We start from the raw sequence: 17848 nt of genomic DNA, 5'->3' as shown, positions 1-17848 counted from the left end.
AAGGCCACGAGGCTGACAGGGGACTGAAGAACCTCCCAGGGTGAGAAATATGGGGCTGTTTAGCCTGGAGGAAGCTGCATGGAGACCTCACAGCAACCTTCCAGTATCTGACAGAAGCCTACATGGATGCTGGAGAGGGACTCCTCATCAACTGTTGTGACCGGACAAGTGGGAATGGCCTTAAACTGGAAGGGAACAGGTTTAGATTAGCCATATGGAAGAAATAATTGTCTGTGAAGGTGGTGAGTAACTGAACAGCTTGTCCAGAGAAGGTGTGGATGCCCCATCCCTGGCAGTATTCAAAGCCAGGCTGGAGTGGGGCTGGGGTAACTTGGTTTAGTGGGTAGTCTCCCGGCCCACAGCAAGGTTGATTGAGTCTGGACAATCTTTAAGGTCACTTCCAACCTAAACCATTAAAAAAAAAAAAAAAGACAGTCATCCTCTAGCACTCAAGACAGAGAACCTATCTGGGATCTACAATTCATAGTTTTTGCTATTCAGTAACAGTTGGTAAAGATTAGAAAAATCTCTATAATTATTAATCTATTTTAGAATTAATGAATTGAAATATCAGTGTCTTTTCTAGCTGAAGACTGTTCCATGTGTTAAAAATAAGGCAGTGCAAATATCAGGATCATTTCCTTCTATGTATTTGGTGTTTCTAAGACTGTCCTTTTAAATTAATTTGAGGTATTACTAAGCATTATCATTGTAATGAATAAGTAAAAAAAAATAAAATTAAATTGTTGTCAACTGTTGATATTATCAATTTTTTAAGAAATGCTTTTCTAGGACCTTTTGAAATATATTTCACAGAGTCTCAAAAAGACTGAGATTGTAAGGAACTCTGTGGTTTTCTGATCCAACCTTCTGCTCAGGTAGAGTCATCTGGAGCCAATTTCCGAGACCATGTTCAGCTGGCTTTTGAATAATCTCCAAAGATTGAGAGTCCATGCCTCTGGGCAACCTAATCTAGTGCTCTGTCATGGTCACTGTGGCAAAGTAAGGCTTGGAGGGAGCCTCCTGTGTTGTGGAGGTTCCTCTTGTGCCCATTGCCTCTTGCTCTGACACTGACCACACTGAAAACAGTCTGACTCTTGTCTTCTTTACTCTCTCCTGTTCCTGAACTATGCATATACATTGACAAGACACCACTGAGGCCTTCATTTCTTCGGGGCGAATTACCCGAGCTCTCTTAGCCTTTTGCTTTAGAAGACATGCTTCAGTCCCTTCAACATCTTCAGGCTTTTCATTGGACTCTCTCCACTATGTCCATGCCTATCTCGTATTAAGGAGCCCAAAACTGGACGCAGTACTCCATGTGTGGCCTCACCAGTAATGAAAAAAAGGGTGGGATCACCTTTCTCAGTCTGAGTCACTACTGTGACTAATGTATCCCAGAATACCATTTACCTTCCTTATGGCAAGGGCACACTGCTGGCTTAAATTCAACTTGGTGTTCATCACGACAAGCCTCCTTCCAGCTCATTGTCACATTTACTAGCGAACACAGCTTGATCATTGATTTGCCAATGACAGCACAGACCATCACACTGTAGTTAGGAACCAAATCCTGGGTGTACCACAGTGCTGACACTTAATAAAGGGACCTTTTATTTTAACTTTTGCAAAAATGCTGAGACTACATCTAGGTTTGCAGTCTGCCAAAGTACCTTGTAATTGTGGTATGGCTTAACTAAGAGATGAATCTTCATTAATAATTGGAGAGAAATTTATTATACCTAACATTATTTCTTATATTTTATATGATACAATTATTGATGTAATTATGATATAATTATTATACTATATGATATATTATATTATACTATATGATATATCTTTATATTCTTTGATTGGAGAGAAATTTATTATATCTAACATTAAGGACAAAATTTGATAGCAGAAAAGCACTAAATGTCTTAAAGAATCACTTTGTATGATGACTGTAGGGTTCAATTGAAATTAAAAAAGAAATTACACATGCAAACAGCGTCAAATGTACAGTAAATATCAGTAAGATTTTTTGAGGAAACTTTCTAGTCAGAAGCTCAATGTTCAATTCATGTCAGCTAACTTTTATCTTCTACACCTGAATTAGCTGTGCATGGCTGTCATTGCAGCAAATGGTGGGAAATAAGTACTGCTAGAATCATCCTCCACATTTAATATTTTTATTTTTATTTTAGAATGAGACACAATGCATTCTGAAAGTACCTGTTTCCTTGTATAGACTGTAAAATGAACCTGTCATGCTTATTTCCACAGGAAGACATTGTAAATCTGGCCCTGGTATCTGATCTAAATTGGCCATCATGTTGAGCCTAAACTGTTATTTCTGTTCTCTTATGTATAGTGTATCATTTTTGCTCAATTCAACACTTAACAGTCAAAAAGAGTCTGAAAAAAATAGGTGACCTCGGAAAAGCACACAAAATCAAAAGACTTGGATGCTTTCAAATGGAAAATTTCCTTTCTGACTTATCATACAGTGACTCAAAATTCAGGCATGTTAGTAACTATCAATTTTCAGAGCCTTCTTGCAAGAACTGCCGATCACTGATACACAGATACAATTGCTGAGCTTCCAGACTAATGTGGAAATACAGCTGTGAGAGTTCACTGCAATTTGAAGGCATCAGTGCAATTAGGGAGAGTTTCTCTGAATGAAATTTGCACCACCTCAACTATCCTATTTCCAGTACATTTCACTGAAGAGGTCTTCAGGTAGTGAAACAGGATGCCATTCATACATCTGGCATCTTCCACTTTCAAAGCCCCACTCCCCAGGGACTCAGTGTCATGGCTTTGGACACTTGGATAACAGGCCCTTTTCTCTATTTCATTGATTCTATTGTTTGTGACAGCATTTCTAAATTCCTGTTCTTTCAATAAATACGTTTTCTGAAATATAATAAAAAATGTGGTTATCAATCCTTTTGCTCTCCAGTAACAGCAAAAACAGTACATATATAACTTATATATGCTTATTTTCACCTTTTTTAACCATGTTTACTTATAAAAGCAGATGTCAATGTAATGTATTTGGAGAAATATTGTGAAAAAGGCTCGCTGAACTCTATGTGATCATCCAGACCCTTTATTTGTAGACCTAAACACCTGGATTTGTTACATTTTTCCCACATGTGAGCAGCCTATTCAGGCTTCTGCTGCCAAAAAAGGCATCACTTTAATCAGAGCATTCTGAGCTGACAAAAGTCCATGACAACTCCCTCCCTTGGAAATATCCATTGAGTGCAACAACAAGCACATCACTTTTTACTTACAAGAAGTTCTACCATTTTTTTTTTTCCTCTGTCATGTCTCGCCATAGCAAGAATTAATTTCAAATATATACAAAATTCAGTGTGCTATATTTAGCCTTAAATATAAATATAAATAGTCTTTCCTTGTCCCTGTATGTCTTCATGCTGCTATTAGCATCTTAGCAGCATTTTTTTTCACTTGCACATAAGAGTTGACATCAATCACCATTTCTATTTTTAAAGAATATATAAAATAAGACTACTCCTTGAGTTTTGGTCTTCTTTTTCATTTCTATCTTTCTACTATTACAACATGGTTTAGGTGAATATCAAGTACTTGTAAATATTTTACTCCCTTAAGATGCATAGTCACACCTCCTACTCTTCATTATTCTGAATTAAATAGATTTTTTTTAAAAAGCTAATGAATTACATTTGGTAAGACAATAAATTTGTATGACAGTACAATTTGTTCTGCAGGAGTAAAAAAAAAAATCTAGCCTTCCTCAAACTCAACAATTTTCCCTGTGAAAATCAATTATATTTTTAGTATATCTGCAGTAGATGATAAGTGACAGGTTTGAGTCTTGCTTAAACACTAACTCAGTTTTTTACATCACTGAATAACTTTTCAAATACTTGAATATGAAATCTGACATATATTCTCAAATATTCATGTATATTTAAGATGACTAATACCCTATCTACATTTGGCACAATGTTATTTCCAGTGGTACTCTCCCTAATAAATACTGAATTTCTCTATGACCAGGACATAATAAAATATATTCATCTACATTAACTCAGTAGTGAATACAATATATTCTGGGAACAACAGTTAACAATACTTACAACCCTTGTCCTGCACATAGAGATGTTCTATATTGTTTGCAACTCCTACTTTACTATCAACCATTTCACAGGGTGATGGTTATGGAGATATTTCTTTTTCATACAAACACATGAAGACTTTAGATTGAAATTATATTCAAATGCTACATGTTTTTTGCTAATTTAACATCAATATTTTTTCATCCTTTGCATTGATTTCTCATCTCTATCAAAGAGCAGCTAATTTTGGTCACTGAAGGAGACTTCCTTGCCTATTTCTCTCCCTATTGACCATATTTCATTCAGTACTATGAATAACCATGTCACCTATTTTTATCTCCCACAGGATCAGACATAATTTTTCCTTTTTTGAATTCTGCTTTTTCTTAGGCTGCCATTCAGACTTGACACAATCACATATACAGGCATGGAATACTTTTTCACCTATTTCCTACAAATTTTCTTAGCTGTGATGTCCACTAAAAGGACTGGTAACAGTTATCCTGCTATTCTGCTGAAACATACCCTTTTAACACAACAAGCATTATCCTGAGTGGGCTTCTCTTTCTGTTTCTGAACATCTGTAGTTTCTTGTCTTATGTCAGGTTTAATTTTGCTCTGTGTTTATTACCACATTTGACACTATTGATTCCTTGACAAGGATTTTAAATGCAGTAACAATAAAAATTAATTGATCATTTTATCAATGAGCCCAGCACCACCCACACTCTGCCTTAAAAATAGAATTTGAATTATGATTGATGCACTTGCACCATGGGATCCATCATTATGGGAGGAAGAAGCATAGGTTAAACAAAAGAGGAACTTTTATCTGGAAAATGAAGAACATACCTTCAAAGAGCTACAATGAATTCAGAAGGCCTTGAAAAATGAAAAAAAAACTGTATCATTTTCCATTTTTCAAGTAGAAATTAATATTTTGTTTACTAGATAAATTTAGGCAAGATCTTACATTTCTTAAATTTGACAGTATATTTTAGAGATTAGGTCCTTGTTTTCCCTGCATTCAAGTCTATCCTTAGATGAAAAAGAAATATTATTTACACATCCTGAGAAGTGTGTGGAAGGCATGCAAGCAGCTCAGATTTTTGAAACAGTATGTAGCTGGTGGTAAGAACTTTGTAAGATTCAACAACAAATTATTATTGCTACTAAAAACAAGACTGAAAAAATTTTAAGGAATCATTTCTGCTTGAGATGCTAGCAGGCTGGAAGTGTGGTTATGGTAAAATACCATACAAAACAAAAAATAGTGATGACTAACCTAACATCAATCCCCCCTTTAAAAATTTGGAAAACTTAACAGATTATCTACTCAAAAGATGATGTGATAGAATTAATAGAAGTCTGCATCAATATAGTAATCTTTAAAAGAGTGATTTTTTTCTTCCAAAGTCTACCAGCATACCAACAAATTCATTCCAAAAATGCAGGAAGATATAATCAACCATCACTAAATGTTCCGTCACTTATGTCTGAGAAAAATCAATGAAAGAAATATTAATTAAAAAGATCCTTCTTACTTCAGCTGCATTTATAGCAATCATCTGTTTCATGAGTTCTTCATTGACCAAACAGATCAACAATTTCTATACTTATATATGTGTGCCATCATTAGACACATTTCTCTTACATGCCTATTTGATCCTCTTGAGTTCTTTGTTTATTCATTTCTTTGGGAAGTCCTCGTAATCAATAGAAAAAATTACAAAGCCTTAAAGGATATCAATGACATATCTGTAAATCTTTCAGCATACTGGAGTCATTAGTGCTCATGACATTTAGAAGTATCCTGTGATCCTTGCCTGAAGTGCACACGTGGAGTTTTGACTTCCATTACTTCCACAATATTGGAATCAGATTTCATAGCTGATCTTTTTTTACTGCAGTATGAGAACCCCTAGTGCTTAGCATTAGTGTATCTACTCTCATTTTAAAATATTCATTCAGTTAAAGATTTCTGAGCAGATGGTGGTAGTTCCATCATCAAAAAAAAAAAAAAAAATATCATCATGTTGTCTTTTACTAACTGTTTACAGAAGGGAAGGTTAGATAACACTTCTTTTTGGTTTGTTCAGGGAGATTTTTCCTCTGAAATTTACCTAATGCAGAACCCTAAATCCATCTAGACAACACTAAAAAATTAAGTGTATACAAATGTAACTGTATTCCTTTCTTTTTAGATTTTAATGTATAGATTTCCTACTCTGTTACAAGGGTTAATAGAGTTGTGGAGTTTCTGGAGAAACAAAGTTTTTTCAGGCAAATGAGATAGCTCCTAATATATAGTAAGGAATAATGTAAATGTCCTTTACACATTATCAGGTACATCAAAGATATTTATTTGATCTGTGACATTGAAGATATCATTAATGAGACTTATCAGGCCTGCTCAAAAATGAAATTCCTAAGGGTTGTGTTTGACTTATGGGACTTAATAGTCCTAAACATCAATTCTTATACATATATAATAAAACACTGGAATAAAACACTGTTTCATTTTCAGAATAAATGGCTCAGTAACAGTGTGATAAAACAGTCTGCATCATGATATGAATGGAGCTATCCTATTTGACTTAAAATACTATGACACATTAAATGGCTTTAATGCACTTGTTCAGGCTAATGCTGATAAAGGACTCCATTATTCTGCTGCAAAAAAATTGTCACTAGAACCTTCATATTAATAAATAATAAATACAAACTTCAGTTTGAAAATGTATCTGCATATATTCCTTTAAGTAAGCAAAAGGTTAGCACTGTGTTTTGGCAAAGGATAGTCTTTAAAGGACAGAATGCCACTGCTATGATATTAACATCTTCACTTGCAGCAGCCTCCCTTGCTTTTCCCCAAACCTTCTGGCAGCTGCATGACCTCGTCTAAGGCAGTAGTGAAAATACAAAAGAGAGCTTTGTATCGTGGTATGTGGGTTATAAAAATAATAAATATCACTTCTTTTTTCTCCCTAGTAAGAAGCATTTTGGTCATGTACTTTAGTTTTGGTTTCCAGTGCACCAGCATCAACTTCTGCTGTAAATGGGAACATTTCCCAAGCTGTTGGCATGCCAGAAATGCCACAAATTTTCCATAGGAACAAAAAATGTTCATCCACTTAACGCATAAATGTTACATAATTTTCATCAAAGCTTCTAACCTAACTCAGAAAGTTTGTGAGGGGCTTCAACATCCTATTTCTTCGAGCAAGCAATTTGTGATTACTTATTAGAAATCTGTCATGATGGACATAGTTTACAGTGCAGTAAGGTCAAAAGAAAGAATACTGTTCATTTCAGTGGGCTCTGAGAAAAACATTGTCACTGGTGACAGTAGCTATTAGTTCATTTTCTCTAGTCAATAAATAGCTAGGAGGCCTTCCTTGCACTGAACTCTTATCTATTTCTATCTTTAAAGATAATTTACAAAAAAAAAAATCTATTAGCTTGTTAGGGTAACTCCCTACAAAGTATTTTCACCTACAGAACATAAGCTATTGATCTATATTACCCAGAGCACAATTTATTTTTTTCAGTCAAAAGGCTCTCTGTCTATCAATGGAATAACATGAATTTAGGGAAAAATTAATCTTGTGACAGTATATTTTTTCCATTTTTCTGGCCTGGAACAAAATGTCATATGATAGTATGTATAATCCAGCAGGTCTTTCAATTTATAACACTGTTAGATAAATTTTCATGGAAATCACTTCAGCAAAGAAAAAAAATTCAGATTCAGTTTCTCAAAACACAGAGGACTTGATTCTTACTAAATATAAATTACTTTAACTTCTTGGACATCAATGGGCACATCCTGAACAGTGTTATTTATTGGAGCTATGGCAGCTTACTCCAAACAGTAAGCTGACCTCTTATGCCTTCAATTTCATGGTATGCTGTAATGGATAAAATGTGGTAAGACAAACACCATCTTTGCCCTTGAAGATGGTTTGATCTGAAAAGGCAAGATAACATAAATTGACAGAATAATCTTCCTTGATATGGGGTTTGTTTTACTTCAGGTTTCTTTGGGTAATGGATTTTACATTGCTAACTTCTAAAATCAGTAGCAAAATTCCCATTTACTTAGGCAGCTTGTGGTCTTGCCCAAAGTGCATCTACAATATAACACTTCTTGATTAGTAGCTCCCTAGAGCATGGTCAGAGGAGAACAAATTTCCTGAACATTGCATTGGCAGGTGGATAGATGAGAGCATGGGCAGGTGCACAGATGAGAGCACGGGGCAGGGTGGCAGATGCACAGCACTGCTGGCGATAGACACGTTAATTTCTGCAAACTCTGTCTGTGCAGGGACACCCTCCACCTCCAGGCCTCACTGACACCCATTCTGGGTTCAATGACCGTGTGACACTATGTTAGATAATTTCCTAATCTGTAGCTCAGTTTCACACAGCCCAGCTCCAGCTGCATTGTGGCAATCAAAGCATTGTGTTCACTGTATTTGCTCACAACACAAAGCTAACTTTAATACCATGGTTGTCCCTAGGATTAGAGCATACCTTATTTCCTTCACCTTAGGCTGCTAAGGGAGTCAGATTTCATCCACAGTCACTCGTAAGTAAAACTCATGATTCCAGCTTCAACACCACACTTTCTGCTTCCTGGAAGCTCTAGCCAATCTTGTACCTTTATCAGTCAACTGTTTCTCTGAAATACTGCTTTCAAACCTTACATATATTTTCAAGAGGCAAAAGTGATGTGTGCTATTTTGAAGCTATTTCAAACTCTTAGACAAGTGCTACTTATTTTCATTTTATGCCTATCTGCAACACTCTTTTAGGTCTCACTCATTTCTCTGTAGGCAGTCATTTGTCACCTCTATCGCATCATTTTGAAACTGCAGATCTCTCTCCAGGCACTGGACTATGTTTGGTGAAAGCAATAAAGACTCCAATTACCTATATGTTTCCTTGCTGAAGGTGAACTTTTGAACTACAAAGATAGAGTAAATTCTCTGCACTTTACTTTGCAGACGCAACTTCAGGCCAATTTCATTTCTCAGCCATGCTTCAGCTCATTGATATCATTCCAGAATTACAAAAACATGGAGGAAATGTTCAGAAATTGTTAGCATTATTATAACACACTTTCCAGTACATGGCTAAAACTCTAGATGAATAGAACACATTATGCAGTCGGTATAACTAAAATTATTTATTTTGCTTAAAGTGTTTACAGCATTTGCAAGATTCACTGTGAAAATTTCATACTTTAAAGAAAAGAAGTATCAGTTTGTCTGAAATAGTTTGACTTGATTTTTTTTCTTTAATCAGGTTATCAAAACGATATAAAAATCTTGTCCTTTGCTTTATTTATCTTTCCTATACATTGATTTATAGTTGGTTCAGCTTCCAATAAAAGTGATACATATTTTCTCAAAATGAAAGTAGAAATTTACCTTATTTGCAAGAAAAAATAAGTACTTGATAAAAATTTGAGACTCCTACTCTTAGAGAGTAATTTAAGTACTTACTAAGTATCATGCAGTCTGCTGGATGAAGATGAGAAAGTTGTTGCCAACAAGAAAGTTGACTAATACTCCTTTAATTAAAATTAATGCAGAATTAAATCTTACAGTAGGGCACAGCACAGTATATGCATGATTTCCTAGAAAAATGAATAAAATTGCTCCATGTCTGAGACATATCTTAGCTTTTATGGGACTTGTCATATCTGACACAAAATAAGAGACACTAGGAAGAGATGAAGCAATTTAATGAATGTGCAAAAACCTTATACTCTAAAAAAATTTTAAAAAGAAATATTTTTATTTCTATTCTTTGAAATGCTATTTTTCATTTTGTAAGGTTGCACTACATGCAGTTTCATATTCACTGCTGGCTTGGCTTTCAACTGTCTAATGAAAAGGGAGATAATGTAGACTAGAGAACACATAGTAGAATTATCTGGGAAGTACTGCAGTTGCTTGTAACAGTCAGCATTATTTTTGTAGTTTTCTTGTCAGCAAATAAGCCAGCTGAAGGTTAACCTATACAAATGAGCCAAGCTCCCTCCAGCTGACTGTAATTCTATGTCTTATTAAAACCAATGGGGCTGTGTTGATTTGCATTATCTGAGGCTGGTCCACTGTCTTCCTACTACAGAAAATTGGTTATTTAACAGAGCACTGAGGTTTAGATGTCCGTAGCTGCACTCATTAATTCTAGCTCGAAGCAGTTTGCTAAAACCTAAGGTTTGTGGGGAAAATGAAATTGTGTGCTCCTTGGGACTATGCACTTCTACAGTTTGCATGATAAATATCAGTAAGAAAAATCTTGTCTCAATTTCACTGCAAGCGTTAATCTGAGTAAAAGATTTTCAGCAATAAGTTTCTCATTGGTGGTTTTTCTGAATAGAAGCAGAAAATTAAATGCTGCAGATCATCACTGTTAACATCACTGTTGTTTGTTGCCTATTCATTTCACAACCTATTTACAAATTAATACTTTTTTGCACCTACATGTTCTGTTAATGAAACTCTAGCACCATTTCCTTTGTTAAGTCTGCAGCTGTCTACTGATGCCTTGAGACAGTAGTTTTATTACTGTAGATTATTGCTTATAGTTTGCTAGAAAAACATTAAACTGGTTGGGTCTTATTTTTTTTTCCCCCCACTCTTCACGAAGAAAAAAATATTAGGTAAGTTTTGCTCTCTTTTACATTCATCTTGCATAGTACTGTTTGAATATACCAGTTAAAATAGAAGAAATAGACAAAAACTCAAAAAATAATGTACTTATTCAAATTATTTAAAATTATTATTCAAATTATTCAACTGAATAATCCCTAGGACAACTGAAGAACTACAAAGATAGAGTCTACCTGAATAGGCAATCTTCTTCTGCTGTATATGTTCCATGAGTGCCATTGATAGCGATCTGTTTCCTGGCACTGACCTTTAATGCTTCTTAAAGGTACTGTTTAACTGGAAGAAAAATGCATGTAGCAGTATCACTACAATCATGTGTCTTTTCATGTGTTAAAGAACGGAACTTCTGAATTACTACTGTGTTCTTATACTTCAAACAAACAGATGCCTGTATTCCAACTCCTAGTAAAGACCACTGGGTAGCTCCCAGATGTTTGACTGTAGGGATGATGGCATGGGCTGAGACACAATCAGTACCTCAGGTATGTTTCATCAAGCATAAATAGAACTCTCTAGATTTTTATAACCTTCTCCAGTAGTTTAGGGTATAGACCTAAACCTTGTGTGTCTGCACAGAGATCTTGTTCCCAGCATCAAAAAGTACTACTAAAAAAAAAAAAAAAAAAAAAGAAAAAAAAAGAGAGTGGTACAATAATATAAGAATATATGCAAATATATAGCATATTAAGTAATCTCTTTTCAGGTCTTTAAGTCTGCACAGGCAATTAGTGAGCTAGGGGTTCACACATTGACTTCTTCCTCATTACCTTGATTTTGTAGACAAGCCCTTTCTGAACTGAGCCACAGAAACACAGATGTTGTACATTTGGATAATCTCCAAAACCAAATCATTTCAGGCACAGTAGGGGAGCAGGAGTCTTTAAAGGCAAAAATATCTCTAAAGGCAAGAATATCAAAATAAAAATTATAAAAAAGATTGCACTCCACCAAATGGTTCAGCAAGATTTCCAACAGGAAACCCAAGGGAATATCTGGTGGAAAAGAAGGGATACCATCCTCAGCAGTGCACCTCTGCTGTAAAACATTCATAGGTGTTTTCTCCGCAGGAGGTTTTCAGAAGGTCTAAATCATGTACACCATTATATGGGGAAGTTTTATGATGCCAGGAAACCTCAGTCAGTACATCTGTTTGCTGTGTTTTACTGGGGCTTTGTCTAAGAAGCAGCATTTATCCCTCTTAAGCTTATTATGAATTTGCTGTATTTGCTAAATATTCATGGCTAAAACCTGTATGCTTCTTCTTTGAACTTTAAGTTCTTTTCAGATAAAATCTCAAGAGGTTTTTTACCAGCTCTGGTTTACCTTCTGATGTGAAAACAGTGAATTTGTGTCACCTGTGTCCCGATACACATGTTCAAAGAGAAAACATTTAAGCTTGGAAAGAAGCAGGATAAGATAACAAAGAAGAGAATATATACTAAAATGGAGAATGAAGTGGAAGTCAGAATAGAAAATACATTCACTTGAGGATTAGCAAATACTCCTGTCTGCAAATGGAGAATGAAGTAAAGAGAGAGAGAAGTGTACTAAAAATCTCCGTCCTACCCTGAAGCAAGCATGTTGGGTTATCCAAGGCACAGAGGGCAAGGTTCACTGCTCTGGTGCATGGCTGGTTGGCAAGAATAAATGCACAAAAAAATTGTTTCTTTGTTCTGCCAGAATTGGGTGCACTCTTGCATTATGACTTGCATATAGGGAAGCAGAAAGAGAAGGTAATCCATTTTCTGCTTGATGTCAGTTACAGTGTGATTGAACCTTTTCCCAGAAAACTTGTTAATATTTTGTCTTGATGCCAGTTAAGATGTTTCTTGACTTATCCTCACCTCACTTGACATATCTCCACCTCACTGAAATCCATCCTTATTGAAAGCTAAGGAAGAGAGTAATAACTTGAATAAGGTCGTTTTTGTGCAGTAGAAATCATCCTTGCAAAGATTAAAGAAGCATTTTTTTTTTCATTGAAGAGATTTGTCAATTTATTTTTGTCATTACCCTTCCTAGCACCCGCTCAGAAGTTAGTATTTTATGAAATTCCAGTACGATCATTGTCTTTTTATTTTAGTATCAAATAAACTGAAAGCTATAAGTTTAAAAATTGGAGTGTTTCATTTTACAAATAACATTGCTTAGTCACTTACTTCAGCCTGATCTTGAAAATGCCGTCTCAAGAACTTTTTCTAAGTATCTTTTAAATGTATTTTCCCTACTGTTCTTTGTTTTTCAAGTGAGCCTTTCTTTGCAAGTAATTAAAAAAAACCAACCAAAAAACAAACCAAGAAACAAACAAAAACCCAGCTTCACATTTGTTCTGTTTTGAATTCAAGTATTTGTCTCTGACCTTTGGTAAAACTTGTAAAATCACAAGGAGATAAGCATGAAAGAAATCATGTGCTGTTCAAGTACTTAAAGTCCAGAGAAATGCACTGAAGTAGAAAGGGGATTAAGAGAGGAAGGAGGGTGAGGCCAAGCCATACTGTGTTGGTACAAGAAGGATTAGCAAGCAGACTGAACCGGGAGAGAAATTAGCCGTGCTTATTTCAGGTTAGACAGTCATAGGACGTGCAGAGATAGAACGAGATCTCAGCAGTGGAGAGGTACCAGGAAGAGAAAACAGGTACAATGCATGAAGAAGTACAGCTTCACTTTATATTGGAGTTGGCATCAGAGAACAGCAGGAAAACAGAGAGGAGAACAAGATATGCTAGGTTAATGCAGAGAAGGCATGAACTGGGGGAAGGAAGGAGGGTGGAAAAAAAAATGTTTTAGAAAACTGGTGCCTTAGACAGGTTTTAGAACTTTGTGGCAGCAGAACAAACCTTTCCAGCAAGTGTAAAATGTGAATGAACATTTTGGAAGAATTTAACAGTTAGTGAGCAAATGCAGATCTACTTAGTTACTATCTTACGTGCAGATTATGAGAATATTAGCATCTGTGGTCAGAGTTGCTCGCCTTTTCAGAGTATTGAAGTGTAGAGTTAGGAATTTTTTGGGGTGAAAGGGGTAGCCCAGAGATTTGTGTCACTCGTTTTTACTCTGCTTTCTCTCCCTTTCCCTCTCTCTCTCCATAGAGGGAGCTGGGTGTCCCATCACAGGAGAGGAAATCAGCGTGTGCGGACAGCCAGCTCTGTGAACAAGCCGGCTCTGCTTGACCCGCTGTCATGCGGATCCCCACGCTGCTCTACCTTTCCCTGCTGCTGCTTCTCACCATGTCAGGCCAAGCTGGAGCCCAGTTCCCTCGACAGTGCGCAACTGTTGAGGCCCTGAGGAGTGGCATGTGCTGCCCAGACTATTTCCCCGTCTTCGGGCCAGGCACCGACCGCTGCGGTGTGTCCACGGGCAGGGGCCGGTGCGTACAGGTGACTGTGGACTGGCGGCCCCACGGCCCCCAGTACATCCACGATGGGCGGGATGACCGCGAGCAATGGCCCATCCGCTTCTTCAACCAAACCTGCCGCTGCAACGGGAACTTCTCCGGCTACAACTGCGGGTCGTGTCGGCCTGGCTGGACTGGACCCACCTGCAGCCAGCAGATCAATATCGGTAAGGACATCCGAAATACGACGTGAAAGCTGGTCCTTGTCAGTGCTTGCTTCTCAGTGGATTTGTTCTCTTTAAGGTACAAAACCTCCATGCTATTTACGAACAAAGGTATGTTGCTAAAGGTGTTATAAAGGCAGGTGCTAGAGGAGCAGTTCAGCTCGTGTAAAAATTACTTATTACTTACACTTACTATTCATTAAAAGAAAGAAAAGAAAGCATGAAATTTCATTAAAGAATAGAACATATATATTGAAGAAAAATGTATTATTTGGATTTAAGATAAAAATAATGTCTAAAGGCACGTATGTACACGTGTTTGTGAGTGATCCTGGGAATAATGTGTACTTCAATATGTTTAATACCTTGTGACTATTTTAAATGTGACATCAGGTTTTTTCATTCAAAGTCCCTTAATACAATTCTAAACTAAGTACCTGGTCTGGTAAATTTCTATTGCCTTTGTTGCTGTCAATGTCTTAAAAAAAATTAGTCATGACTAGGGACTGTTAAAATTAATCAGTCCAGGGTGGGGTAAGCCCTTCTTCAGTAATCCAGTTTCAGTTATGTCTAGCATATCACTAAACAGATCTTTAAATTTTTTTAAAAATGGATTTGAAATCCTTGAACAACTGGAAAAAAGTTGAACATTACAGGTAAATTAAAAAAGACAAACAGGTTTGGGGCCATATTCAGAAAACCATCTGAATGGACAAGATTTCAACCTTTATTTTTAAACTTTAACACTTAACTTCAAAGATGTTATTGAAATCCTGTAAAATCAAAAATCCCCCAAATGAGCATGGGTTCTGCTGATATGTTAAACAAGAGGTCTCTAGCACAAATATGCAGTGTTTCTTTCTGCAGAAACAGAAATCAGCACTGACATTTCACCAGATAAGTGAACATTCCATGAATGTAAGAGCATGTTCCAATAAGAGTTAACAAATGACCACTTACCAAATCAAAATTTTAACAATTCCTTAATAATAGATTATGACGGCTATGGGAAAGATCTTTGAATTTTTTTGCATCCTTTGAGCTTCAAGAACTAAACTAGAAAGAAGAAAGTATTACTTGTGAATTGGATCTGCTAAGCCAGATTGCACTCTCTGATACTCTGGCCTATTCTATTTTACAATGATAGCAGCTCTGAAGAATAATAAAGACATAAATGTTAAGACACAAACTTAATAATGTAAAACTAGAGACAGGCAAACAGCAGTTTTAGGTGATTTTCTAGAATGTACAAGAGCATTTTTTACTTTTCTCTCATTAAATCCTTTACGATGCATTAAAATGCCAAATAAATCCAATGTATTGTGCATGATAACAGGAGTTTAAAAGGTATAAATTATTTTCTTATTATGCTTTAAGTTTTCACATTGAGGTCACCTCTTTTGCCTATTCATAGATGGCCCTATCTGTTCAGATTTTAGAAATAATTACTGGATTACTGTTGGCATATCCATATTACATTGCTGTAAAATGCAGTGTGCTGTCTTCGTATCTTCTCAGTAAATGACTAACTCTAATAATAATCATCACTATTTTTATTGTGGTTCAGGCATATACTTTTAAAATTAAAATGTTAATATGTCTATGTAAATCAAAATTAGATGGACAATTATAGTTGTGTACTTGAAACAATTCAAAAAGCACCACAAAATAACCAAACAAAAACCCAAACAAATAAACAACCAACCAAACCAAAAAGCCCAGCACTTCAGTGATGAGGGCTAGCATGTCAGTTTAGCTCTGCAAAACAAAAAAGCATGTTTCAGGATACACAGTCCTTGCCTGAAATTCATGTTTCAGGAAAGACTTTATTCAAATTTCCCAGAAGCTAAAATATGCCTCACTGAATCCATTTGTTTTTTTAGTAAAACATAATTCACTTCTATTCTTTGTATAGATTCATGTTGAAGATATGTTGCTTCTTGCATCTGTATAATCTATCACTAATTTGGACAATGAGTTATGGATTTTTACTGTGTATTTTTATAATGACAAAAAGTAAATATTGAATAAAAATTTTGAGAACTTCTATCTTCATCTTAGTCTAAACTTAGTCTGAAATTTTCTCAGACCAGATGAAAGAAGGACTGAGGTCATCTGTATTCACTTCTTCTTGCTGAAATACTGCTATTTCAACAAGTCAGTTTTCTTCCTTGTTGCACTATGTGTGGACAATGCTATTTTTCCATTATTTTGAGATATATGGCTAAAAAGGACTAATACATGACAATTGTTAATAGTGTCAGGTTTAGAAGATAAAAGATAAGATATAATGCCAGATTAAAGATATACTGTACTTGAGTACTGTGAGAAATTCACAATAATTCACAGCGAATCTGCCATTTTTCCTGCAAAGGTTCAAGAATAAAAATACCAATTCTTCATTAAATTAAAATTTAATTTCATTAAATTTTCAAACAGAGAGTTTCTGATTATTAGTTTATTCGTTTATAGTGCTCATTTCTTGTAGAGTACTACCACAAGTAGTGGTATACAGACAAGTATATCGGATGAAGTTCTGAAAGGTTTGTATGACAAAGAACTGTCTTTGTCTTTTGTCCAGCAGGATGGAAAAATAATCTGTAACAATACTCCTAAAAGCACTAAAATTGCAAGGATTGGGATTTTATTTTTATTTATTTCATCTTTTCTCAAAATAAGTAACATCTTCTATTTATGCTCAGTGAGTTTCCCCAATAAAAAAAGGGTGGGCACTTGAAGAAAAAGGGACTTGCCCAGAACTATTAGGAATGCATTAAATAAGTTCTGTGAGATCAGACTTCAGTGCCTTGTTACTTTGGCAATAACTTGCCTCTTCTGCTTTATCGCAGTCAGAAGGAATCTTTTGGATCTAAGTGCGGAAGAGAGGAATCGCTTCGTGAATGCCTTACACCAAGCCAAGGTGACAGTCCATCCCGACATCGTTATTGCCACACGAAGACGTGAAGAAATTTTTGGACCAGATGGCAACACACCTCAGTTCGAGAATATCTCCATTTATAACTACTTTGTGTGGTCTCATTACTACTCTGTCAGGAAGACTTTCCTTGGTGCGGGGCAGCAGAGTTTTGGAGGAGTTGATTTCTCCCATGAGGGACCAGCTTTTGTCACGTGGCATAGGTACCATCTATTGCAGCTTGAAAGAGACATGCAGGTGAAGTTCCTCTAATGTTTACTGGTATTCACACTATGTTTTTTGCAGTTAAAGTGCTTCATATTAAAACAGGCAACAAATGAAATTAATTTTTTCCTACATGTTGAAATGATTCTGCTGCAATTTCATTAACTCATGTTGTACACTAAATTTAATAGAGTGCATTTAGGCTTCAGACTGTCACTTTTATAGAGATGTTAAATACAATATTTTAATCAGAGCAATAGAAAATGTAGAATTCCCATAAAAATCTCTTGGAAAAAAAGATATATTCTAGATATAACACATGTTATTGGACCAACAATGTTCTTTTCAGTGGTGTTTTTAATCTCAAG

At 35.8% G+C, this 17848-nt stretch overlaps 1 protein-coding gene across 8 annotated transcripts in view; it reads left to right on the top strand.

The window, feature by feature from the left end:
• The window catches only part of TYRP1 (tyrosinase related protein 1), a 135416-nt gene that overhangs the window by 111451 nt on the left and 6117 nt on the right, over positions 1-17848 (top strand). For 6 of the 8 annotated variants that reach the window (XM_086867420.1, XM_086867417.1, XM_023943606.2 and 3 more), the window contains 2 exons: positions 13873-14344; positions 17191-17513. In XM_086867420.1, coding sequence (XP_086723546.1) covers positions 13963-14344; positions 17191-17513 — 705 coding nt within the window. In that variant the 5' untranslated portion in view covers positions 13873-13962. Of the gene's footprint in view, positions 1-10184; positions 10332-10924; positions 11049-11167; positions 11266-12058; positions 12517-13872; positions 14345-17190; positions 17514-17848 lie in introns of those variants that run through there. The other 2 variants (XM_086867421.1, XM_023943607.2) reach the window with 2 other exon arrangements.

The sequence above is a fragment of the Cyanistes caeruleus genome, chromosome Z (genome assembly GCF_971803275.1).
Source record: "Cyanistes caeruleus chromosome Z, bCyaCae1.hap1.1, whole genome shotgun sequence".
NCBI classification, from domain to species: domain Eukaryota; kingdom Metazoa; phylum Chordata; class Aves; order Passeriformes; family Paridae; genus Cyanistes; species Cyanistes caeruleus.
The sequence above is the reverse complement of the archived record's forward strand: the minus strand, read 5'-3'. Positions and strand labels throughout refer to the sequence as shown.